The 11,743-nt window shown below is 42.6% G+C and overlaps 1 protein-coding gene across 4 annotated transcripts in view; it reads right to left on the reverse strand.

Moving 5' to 3' along the window:
- The window catches only part of b3glcta (beta 3-glucosyltransferase a), a 61,205-nt gene extending 52,446 nt beyond the window's left edge, over positions 1-8,759 (reverse strand). For 3 of the 4 annotated variants that reach the window (XR_004615862.1, XR_004615861.1, XM_034604656.1), the window contains exons 1-2: positions 8,479-8,758; positions 1,046-1,089 (exon numbers count right to left, since the gene is read on the reverse strand). Coding sequence is in view for 2 of the 4 variants with exons in the window: in XM_034604656.1 (XP_034460547.1) it covers positions 1,046-1,089; positions 8,479-8,545 (111 nt within the window). In the remaining 2 variants the exon portion in view is untranslated. Of the gene's footprint in view, positions 1-1,045; positions 1,090-8,478 lie in introns of all 4 variants that reach the window. The other variant, XM_034604657.1, reaches the window with a different exon arrangement.
- Between the last annotated feature and the right edge of the window lie 2,984 nt (positions 8,760-11,743).

Here is an 11,743-nt window from a genome sequence, read left to right on the forward strand (position 1 = left end):
GTGTAAAACTACTCGGGCTGAGAAACATCCTCCCATCACAGTCCCGCATGACAACATCTGATGCTTCCTGCAGACATGTCTGTGTATTAGAACAGTGTAGACAAACTGAACTCCATAAACCAGTTGCTCATGGATTTCTTTTCCACCACATTAGACTTGACTTTTATTCATAATTATGTTTCCTCTGTTCGGGAAAATGCTTCCTTTTCCCCCCCCACTCCACTAATGGGTTTCTTCTCCTGAATGGATGCCATTTAAATCTCTGCTTTATCATTCTGACAGGCAGCTGTCTTTTATCATTCTTCAACACACAAAAAAAAAAAGTGTGTTTTTGTGCGATTAGAGCTCCGACTGAGGATCCTTCTGAAGGCATGTTGATAATGCAGCACAATTAACTGAAGAAGCTTAATTTAAAACCATTTTAAAACCTTTTTTTTTTTCAGAGTTAGAAGCAGGTGTCTTTGTTTGCTTCTCACAATTTTAATCTAAGTGACGACCAGTTGTTAAAGGATGTTATTTCTTCATTCTTTGTTGATTACTGACAAATGTGGTTTTTAAAAAATCTGAGCTAAATTAAAAAAGCAACAAAGCGAAAAACGGGGAAACTTCTCTCTGTAGGAAAGGAATCAGCTGACATCAGTAAAAAGCAAGACAGTAATTTCCCCATTTCTGTGATGCTAAGCACCTCTGCCAGGAGGCTTACTGTCAACATCTCCTCACACCAATAAGAAGTGGAGCAACTCAACATGTTAATTATTTATCGAGCAGCAACTGCAGACTTATAAAAATGCAACAGCGAGAGAGAAAATCGTCTCGCACTTTTAGAGGAGCAAAAAATGGATTTTGCGTGGCAGAGAAAATTAAACGTCTGATCTGGTGCCTGATAATCGACCAACATAAGAAAACATGGCTGTTGAGTTGTTGAGGTAATTAAGGCTTTGATTCGGGGGAACAGGAAGTGAACGATTAACATTAATTATCGAGAGATGAGCAGAAGCACAAGGCTTAAGACTCATTTGCACACAGGAAATGAAGAATCACTTACCTGTGGGCCTTTTTCTGAGCCGCCAGACGCCAGGTTGAAATGAACTGCAAGAACAGAAACAGAAATTAATCCTTTTAACTCAAACCATAAACCTTCTTTATTTACCTCAGGCGGGGTGACCTCCATAACTGCAAAGCTGCCGTGCACAGCGGAGAGAAAACAACCTGATTTATCTTCTAATTTATTACAAAATATGAAATATAATAACTCAGAGCTTAATTCCTTCGCGCTGAGTGTAAGTTGGAACCTCTGAGAGCAGAGTTTGTAATTAGAGCGCTGAGAGCGTCCATCCAATTGCATTGCCATCGATTCCGAGGCAAGAAAATCTGCACCGAAAGATTCCCAGGATTTCAAATCAATACATCCCAAAACAGCAGCGTCGCTGAGAATGAATTTATACAGAGGTTTTCTATTGAATCAGGCCGCCCACACTGCAGCATCAGTCAGCTTTAAACCTGACTTTAATTAGGTGATACAACCGAGAAAGAGTTAAATTCCCTCTCCTGTCTTTGCTGTTGCGGCCATTAAAACCTGAAAGCAGCAGATTTGTTTTCCAGGAACAAGCAAGATGAAAGTGCTGCCGTCGAGCAAAATCTAATAAACAAGTAACATGCAAAAAAAAAAAGTCCAATATGGTTGTGTGTAAATACTGTTTTTCACAAGATAGATACAACCTCTGTGACTTTGCTTTCATGACCCAATCTGAAGAAATTTGGTCAGGAGATTAACTCCATCTATTGCGAAGGAAGCCTCCTCTTAAATTATTCAAAGAGCCAAGTTAAGTTCAAAACACAGCTGTGTGTAAAGCCTGGAGTAATGCCACCAGTTCAGTGCAGAGTAATGAACCTAATTATTTCAGTCATGAAAGCACCAGAAAACAACAATGGATGCGAGCGCTGTTTTCAAAAACAGTCCAAGTCTTCCAGCCAAGCCGGAGAAAACATTGTTTTCGCACGTTCCTCACAGAGAGAGAGAGAGAGAGAGAGAGAGAGAGAGAGAGAGAGAGAGAGAGAGAGAGAGAGAGAGAGAGAGAGTCTTTTAAAGAGCAGAAAAACACCCAGATGAAAAGGCAGTGATTACACCTCAGGTCTTCAACTTCACTCAACGATGCACAGGCTTTTCAAAAGGGAGAAAGATCAGATCTCCATTTTTTTCTGTGTTGCCTGGCATTAAAAGCATCTTTTGTTTGTTGCTGCGAGCCGACACACTTCACTGCACTTTATAGTTAATAGAGTGTTTTTGTGATGAGGATTTCTGAGAGTGTGCCTCCAATAAGAGAAAGTAATATACGATATGGGGGGAAACAAGAAGGGGCTGCAGATGATCCTCGACTTGAGCCCTTTGAAATAATAAACCATAGAGAAACGTTTCTGCAACAATAGGTAAGCCCATCTAGATTTGAGGCAGATATTTTATTTTTCATTAACACTTAAATATTATTCATATGAAAAAATATCTTATTATTGATAATTAAAGGACCTGATTGATATGGTTTGTGAAAGATACCCCCAAAAAAATTCTGATACCGATATCTCAACCAATATTAAAAGATATTTGGCAATGATTCTTCATGTTATCAAACCTTCCTGAGAATGACATGTAATTGAGGCTTGATATTTTACAGTTTAACCATAAACTTTATTATCCATAACTATGAATAAAAAGAAAACACATAAAGAACCAAACATATAAAATTACAAAATATGGAAACTAGTGCAGTATCTCTTCTAAACCTGCCTGTGTGGAATCGGCTGTTTGGTGATGCTGGTTGCAGCTTTTCTTTCTGAAACTGTAAAAGATATTCAAGGTTCTGCATTTCACTTCCTTTGGTGCTTAACAACACATCTGACACTTGCGAAGGTAATAAGATGAAAGGTTCTTAAGTTATGCGAGACACATGCAGACAGAACAAGATTTTAATTATTAAAGTTTTCATATCAGCAAACATATAAACACAGACACAGAGTCTTATCATATAAATCAGTTGGTCTTAGTCAAGCAAAACTTGTATGTCTGAGTGAGGGGACCTTTAACTAAAACTACCTTTAAAAAAAAGAACTGTAAAAAAAACTTTTTAAAACATCTATTACATATTTTTAATGGCAAGTTGGTGGCACTGATTTATAAACTGTCTCTATAAACCAACTCTCAGCCAACTGTCTTCCACAACATATGGCTCCTAAAGAGAGTAAAAACCTGTACTTGCTGCTAAAAGAGCAAATAAAGACACTTAAATTGTACAATGAGGGAAAGATAACAGTAATTTGCATTGACACTGCCAACTTTTCCTCAGGCAGGAACAAAAAAAAAAATCCAGCCGAACCGAATTATTATGTGGTCTATTATCGAGTGTCCTTGAATCCTAATGGCCACGTAAAGTTCACATACATAAAGTCCGATCCATCAAATCATGACCTCCGTGGAGCGAGCGGGGCGACTACACCGTTATCCAGCATCCCGGGTTTTTATGTCAGTATTAAAAATGCAACATTTGGCACGAAATGAAGCTTCCTACAGGAATACGTTCACAATGCATTCTGCTACGTTTTCATGGCTCGCCCCGGAGAGGGAGAGGCGGTGGGGTGGGGGGGTGTCGGGGACTCTCATACACACATAATGTCATGAGGGCTGATGGGAGCAGCTCCATCGCAGCGCATCGCTTCCTCAACCTGCATAATCAAGTCTGTTGTTTCCGAGAATGTTTTCAAATCGAGTGGCAGCGACGGGAACTTGCTGGCTTGGATTTGTCTGGAGGTCTCCGCGCTGAAAGCTCTGATTTGGTTGAATCCTTTTCAACAAGCCGCTCAATACACAACGTTATTGACATAAAAGCAGATGTCTGATGCAATTAGATGAGAGAATGAAAAGCTGAGGGGAATCAGGTTGGTATGAGTGCATCTTAAGCTGCTTTAGTGCAAGAACTGCGTAGATTCTCCACAAGAGTTGTATGTGTGAACGCAAATGTCCGTGTGACAGCCTCCAGAGTTTCTGAGGACTTTTTCCACCTGACCCCCCCCCCCCCAGTAGAAAGTCTGCATAAAGTCGATGTAAGCGCACATGCGTGGGAGAGAGGGGGTTGATGACGCTTCTAACACACGACAGACATGAAAATAGAAAAGATGAAAATGCCGAGAGTTTGTTGTGATGAGACCTGACGCTTGTGTCGATGCGCCGTAAGCAATATCACGTGAGCGCTGCAGCGGAATGAATACGTTACTTCCTGCCTCTGCCTGCTGCACCACCCCTCACCTGAATCCTGCAGATTACGTGTTGCTGTTGTGAACGTGTCTGAGCAGAGAATCTCCCGCTGCATTGTTCAAATGTGCGAAACTGCAGAGAAAGTCCGAACCCAAATCTCCGGATTTCCTCCTCAGGACATGTCTGAAAACAGCTTTAGGGCATCTCTGCAGAAACTCGAGAATCTGGCAACAGTGAATATATGTATATCAAGTACATACTCGACAGCTGTTCTTCTTTCTAAATAACTCCTCTTATAGAACCTTGCAGAGGGAGAAGGGGAAATGGAGACACTACATTAAAGTACTTTGAAGTTACAAAACCACATTATCAAAGACGGCTGTGCAGGTGCATTATATCAACTTGAATGCTAATTAGCAGTCAGGGTGAGATTTAAAAGAGCTCTGATAATTACCACGTCTATGTGGAATATTAAAGGCAAAATGTGACAACTGAAGGCTTCCAAAGAGGCTGAAGGCCAGACTACTTCGGCAGCGCTCCTGAAAAACACGATTTATTTAATCTGGCAAAGACAATAAAACATGAAATTGTGTGATCGCTGCTCAACGCTGATATTCGTGGCCGGGCTGCCATCCAGAAACCACCTCTGAGACCACATCCACCCCCAAGCTGAGGGCCTTTCAACCTGGATCCAGCTCTTAACAAACCCCCTTCAAAAAAAAACAGTGACAGCCGCTCCCAGCACTCGAGTTCACACAAGAACACTAACTGTGAAACTAAATGACGTAGAGTGGCTGGTGAAGACAGCGAGACATGGCGCAAATCAAAACCACAGATGAAAGGTACGTGAATATTCTACTGAAATCCACAGGCGGTGATTTTATTTTTTGGAGAGTGCTCATTCACTTCAGCACACACCCAGTGCTGACTGATGGTAGGTGCGTGAAGAGCCCAGTATATCTAGGTATTATGTTCATATGGGATTATTCTGCACCTTTACGTGTTCAGTGCCAATGCAGGAAGCACTTCGTCCTACATGTAGTGCAGCAGAGAGGATACTGCTGAGGTCAGAATTACGTATGGGCACAAGTTTAAGGTCGTCTTCAATAGCTTTAAGCTTTGGGGCTTGTGATTGGCAGCTAGTACGGTCCAATGGGTGCAAGTCACACCTTTAAGCGCTCGGTCAGGCTCCACCCCCCCACTCCACCAAATATGGTTAATTATGGTCTCAGAAAAACCAAGATGATGCTGGATGACGCCAAACTCAAGACTGAAAGCGGCAGCTCGCAAACCAATGAGCATCATGATGGGTTGACACTTGATTCCAACTTCAGCGCACTAGAGGAGCATTTGCAATCAGGCACAAATCTTTATTCTGACCACATATCTAACTTTAACAATGCTGTGCAAGAAAGACTTCAAAAACGCAGACATTGGACGAAAAACACACATTGACAGTGTTCTGAGGTTCTGCAGAATTGTTCTATTTGAACAATCTTGTCTGGCGACAGGGTTCAATTCCCGTGAAAATGTGACGGCTCAGAGTGGGACTGATCTGAAAAACGTATCAAGCGCTCCACTTCTTTCTGTTAAGACCCCTCTCAGTTTTATTCCCCGCCGTGTGTTCAAGGAATAGAGTCGTAAAACATTTTGAACTTAGAAAATTGAAAAACTAAAGGTCTTTTAATGGGGGGGAAGAAATATCACACTGTGAGAACACAGGCAGCAAACGCTATTATGATAAAAGAAGCTCCTCAAAGGACTGGCACAGATGGCACAGTTTCTGCTGCACATACAGTTGTAATAATGCACTTGTGTGTATTTGTGAAAGCTGCTCTGCAAACTGTTCGGCATCCACAAGGCTCAGGCTTCATATGGCTTTGTGTCATATTAAATCTAAACTTTTTATTCCCACTCAAGCACTGCCGGCAGCCACTTACATCCCAAACCGGCAACTCCTCACTTAGTTTGAGCGTCTGGCTGGAGCTCCCTCTTGATACCAACAGGTTTTTTAACTTATACTTATACACTACTGACACTTGGTCTGTGCAGCGTCCTGTTGATCTTAAGATTAATTTACTGCATTAATGCTGTAATTTAAATAATCTGAAATGACATTATCTGTATTAGAGCTCAAGCACATAGACAAACAGTCCCCAACAACAACAAATGCAAATCTCTTTTATATAATAAAAGCAAACAAACAGACTGTTTTCAGACAAACTACATTTGTGAACCACATATCCGCCTTTAAAAGTAGACCTTGTGGAGCTTTCACATGTGGCACCATTGAAATGCAGCCTGTGTGGACGGGAGCGCTGCAGCCTCAAACCTGCGAGGTGCTGCCCCTCATCCCAACTGGGCCACAGCGAGCCGTGCACGGCGCTCCACTGCACATCGGAAATGACAGTCTGCTGAAGCCTCACGGACGACATCATTGAAAAACAGCAGCGGTGGCAGCCTAATGCCACACTACTGGACACTCTCCATACCTCGGCGGTGCCTTGATGTTAGGGCGCATGAATATTACATCCAGGCGGAGCGGACAAGAAGCCTTGTCAGAGTCTGATGCCCGACTAAACGAGCTTGACTTGGTGCCAAACACACAAACACAGCTTTGGCTTGTGCACATAAAACATGGTGGGTTGCAGCAGTGACCGTGGCTCCTCGTAACTCCTCGTGCACTACACACAACAACATATCTAACATATCCACAATCTTGAAATGCCATTCTTACTTTATGCTTAAGCTTAAAGGCAACATTTCACCCATATCTAGTTATTAAAGACGGAATAAAAAGAGAAATGATGCAGTTTTTTAAAATGGAATACAGAATTAACAGTGACAGGTGATGCTGAATGATACTAAACATGTTGAAAGTTAAATAAGAGACGTGAATTCGAGAAAAAGCTAAAAAAATATTCACATGCAGGAGATGAAGGCAAAAAACATAAATTAGGAGGAGGTTGAGAAATGATTGGTTATATCCAATCAAAAATTTAATGTGTTTGCAGAAATTCCTTGCAGCATTGACATTCACTTCCGGTTTCATTTAGCCGAACAGATATTACACTTTCAGGCAGCACTGGGATTCCTGCAGATCCTCACATATTTTTCTTTTTTCTGAATATATATTGCACTCCTACACTGTGACAATTTCCAGCCCCAACAAAGCAGGCAGGCTCTCCTGCACTCAGCATTTATCTCATTCTGTTCGGGTGGGCATCCATGTGGTACAATGGTTCAATGCTAGATTGGTCACTCAGTGCAATTTCCTGCACAGCTGCAGCCACGCACTGAGAGCTGCACGGCACAGAATGGATAGGACACAGCACTGACTGTATTCTGTTTGCAGAAACACATGCATGGACATACAGTGTGCACGTTTTTGTGCTTAATTCTGACAGATGAATCTCTGCATGCAGGGATGGGTGGTTTCCACATGCTGGAATTAAAAGCACCTGGAATATTTGACATGTTGATTCACTTTGAGTCAAAGTTTGGAATGTAAAAAAATCTAATTTATCCACAAATCTGAGTGCAAATCTCTGCTAAAAGTGCATGAACACTCTTTCACGTGGCTGCTGAGACTGTGGGTTTGCCTCGTCACCCTTAATGGCAGCAAGAAGAGGAATCAATCCCTCATGGATCACGTAACTTTGTGCAGCTGAACGTGCAGGAGCAGCCCGACAGAGAGCAGGGAGACTCGGTGGAGGAGCTTTACAGGAGCTGCAGCCCGAGGCGCATTCATCCTCGGGGCTTCGACTTGACTCCCACCGGCGCAGCGTCGATGTGTCAGGAAGCAGCAGCTGCTTTGACGCGAGCGGAGGAAGGAGGGAGAGAGAAAGAGAGAGAGAGAGAGAAAGAAAGAACCATTTTGGAGAGAAAAACGCCTCCATTGCAAAGATCTGGGTCTTTCCCACGCGTCCCTGTCACTAAATCCTGTGCGTAAAACTTCCAGTGGTTTGTCGACATTAAGCCACATGGTTCGTGCCGATCGCCTTTCAACTCCTCAGGAAGTTGAGGCGGATCATGGCTCCTCACTTCTTCTTCTTCCTCCTCCTCTTCCTCTCTCTCAAAGCTCGTCTTCCCTGTTTCTGGAGAAAAAAGGGGGGAGAGAAATCTGCGCGTCTCGTGCAAACACACACACACGCGGACAGGACTGAAGTGTTCGTCCCTCGCAGCTGCTTCCGAGGCTCCCGACGCGAGGATTAGAAAGTAAAGTGAGCACTTACATGCGGAGAGGAGGACCAAGCAGCCCGCTGCCACTTTGGAGCCGCTCCGAGGTTTGTTCCACAGCATCCTGGGAGAGTCCTGTCCGCGCTGGAGGAGGAAGAACAAGATCCCGGCGCATGAGCTTTCTGACAGGGTAACAATCAGAGAACACACAGCAGCAGGAGCAGGAGCAGCAGCAGCAGCACCGGGGCTTTTCCTTCTCTCAGTTTCACGGGGAGTGGGTTTTGTGCGGTGGAAGGAGGACTCCCCCACTTTCTGTGCGAGGCGCAGGGACGCGCTCTGCTGGCGGGATGAGTTCACTGAGGCAGCCCCGGCGCATGGTGGGAAATAAATAAGGTTCACTGTTGCCTTCACGTGCCCCCGAGGAACTCCTACATATCCACACGTACTCTGATAGGATCTCAATTATAGCGGTTCATCTGTGAAGGAAATAATGACACATACAAAAATGTTTTATTTTGAATTAAAAAAATTCAAGCTGTTAAAGGGATAGTTCACCCAAAAACACTTTTGGAGTCTCAGGGGTTAACAGCATTGCAGCCAAATCCAATTCAATTGAAGTAAATGGTGACGACTTCTTCAAACGTAGAAATAACTACAGAAAAAACACATAACATGCCTCCATACTGCTCCTGTGGTGTCGTGCAAGTGTCCGTATACCCCGATATTCAAATTCGACATGAAATGGCGTCATTTACACCATGTGTTTAGTCTAAATGTCCTCTGATATCCTTCTCCTAGTTACTGCAGCTATCGCCAGTTCTCGCAATACTCACATGTCCTTGCAAGAAACTCCAAAAGTGTTTTGTGGACTCAAACACTTCATCCCTCCATCGGCATAGTGGTGAGTAGATAATGAGTGAATTTTCATTTTTTTAGTGAACTATCACTTGAAGTTCGTTCAGAAGTGAGTCATAGGAGGGACTGGTGGGTGAAGTAGATTATCCAGAACATGTCTTGCTTCATCCAGCGAAAGTCCAAGATTCAAACCTATTTAAATTCTATATTGATGTTAACCGGAGCAAGGCAACACATACTTAACACATCTTCACAGGAATCGGCAAATGTTTGGCCTGCTGCTTGGCCTCCTGTTTGGTCTATTTATCTAATTAGGTGCGAATCAATAATTGCTAATCAATAGTTCCCCCCCCCCCCCCCCCCATGCAGGCGTCATAAATGTCATGAAGAAAACTTGTTTTTTCTTGAGACGCGTCATGTTAACACGTCTGTAGTGGAAAAGGTCATGACAAAGTGCAGAGCCGGTGCATGGTCGAGTTTTAATGACTTAACTTCACAGTCTTCCAGTTCGACTCCTGCTCAGCTGGTTGCTATAGTCGCACTTGCAGAAGCAACAAGGGGCAATTGATCAAAACCTTTCTTTTCCGTCTCCTCTTTCTTTGTTTTTTCTTGCTTTGTCAATTTTGTTTTTTCTAACCAAAGCTTGAGTACGCCCACACTGACGAGTGACTTCACTATGTGGCTCAGTGGCGTCAGTCTGAGGAGATGACACCTTTATCATTGTTATTAGACACAGAGATTAGTCACATCATTGGCTTCCAGCAGAACTTCAACTTGAGTGGGAGTTTAATAAGCCTCAGTAATTGGAATCACCTCTGTGGGTTTGCCGGGCTTGTAAATATGCTTATTTACTAGTTTCATTACCGAGATACTGTGTTTGTTCTCTTTTGTTGTATTTTCACCTCAAAACCACACACACACACACACGACTGCATCATGACATGGGAATTTATATTTACCACTTGTGTTTTCTTGCTGCAGATGTGTGAAGAGTAAGAGTCAGGATAAAAGAAAGATTGTGTTTCTTTCAGAGATTTGCTGAGTTTTGAAAATCATAATGTTTTTTTTTTTTGCTGAAGGTTGTAAAGAGCTGAATAATCCAACAGAGAAAAGAGAAGTGTCTCAGCTCTGTCTGAAACTGACATGATTTAGCATCTAAATTAAGAGGATTGTTCAGTCCTGCACTTCACTGTGGCTCAGGAGGAAGAGCGGGACGACCACGGACCAGAAGGTCGGTGGAAGGCCGACTACAATTTGCATGACCAAGTGTCCTCAGGCAAGAAAAATTACATATTTAATATGAAAAAACTTTATATAGAAGTGCTGTATGAATGTGTGTGAAAAGCAGTGTATATATATAAAATCTACCCAGTTTTACTTTATTTTGTATTTTTGTACCTGAATAATCAAAAGCAACAATGTGGATTTGGATGCTTTACTTACTCCAATCTACTTTAAACACATTTATATCTGAAAATTAGTCTAATTCTGTTTATATATATTCCCAATAGAGTATAATTAACTTGAGTTGTTGACAACCTTTGTGTTATGAGGCCCACAGTTTTTGGCAGAATGGGTGCTCGACTTTCACAGCAGCATAATCGTATATCTTCAGTTGTAGAAACCGTATTTCCGACATCCAGTGAAGGCAGCGTTCCTCCAGGTGAACTTTGATCAGTGCACATATGTGACAGTGAACACGTCTTTCTCCCAGAGCTAAAAACAGCAAAACCAACAGAGCGTCCCCCTGAATGTTTGTCTCCACTGACAGTAAATGAAAGAGCACGTTTGTGGACAGTGGCTGTTATTTGATTCTACGGAGGAACAGTCACATTTACTTCCGGAAGCAACGTGTCTCCAGTTCACTGTCACTGAAGCAGCTGCATGTTTTTGTCTAATGAAATTCTCGGCTCTGTGTTTTTTTTTTTCTTGTTTGGAGAGTTTAACATGAGCTGAAATATTGAAAATCTCCAGAGGACTGTATGAACATGATCATATTTCATCCTCTGAGGGAAAGATCCCAGTGGGTTTCACTTCAGCCTGGTTGGAACCAAAACACACGGACCTGTGAAGAGCTGCGACCTATAATTAAGAGTTTCCACCCCGACAATTTCTGACTTCCACTTCCTAAATTACAGTTTCCCTTTTCCCTCCGTAAGTGCTTAAATTCACAGGAACATTTCTGAATAATTCAGAGCTTCTGCCGCTGTGAGGATAATTAGTTTATAGAGGCTAATATTTGCTGAGATTAAAAAAACAAACATGAGTAGAACCTGCCTTTGGTTACTGTTATCGTTTGTTAACATTAAATTGCTCTCACACACCCTCAGGAAGGGGAGCACTGCACTGTGTGTGTCTGTGAATGTCTGTGTGTGTGTGCGTGTGTGTGTATAAAGGATGATAAATTGTAGCTTTTCAAGATCTCCCTGGGTATGATTTCAATGAATGGAAGCCCAACTAAATATT

This window comes from Hippoglossus hippoglossus, chromosome 13, assembly GCF_009819705.1.
Source record: "Hippoglossus hippoglossus isolate fHipHip1 chromosome 13, fHipHip1.pri, whole genome shotgun sequence".
In the NCBI taxonomy this organism is placed as follows: domain Eukaryota; kingdom Metazoa; phylum Chordata; class Actinopteri; order Pleuronectiformes; family Pleuronectidae; genus Hippoglossus; species Hippoglossus hippoglossus.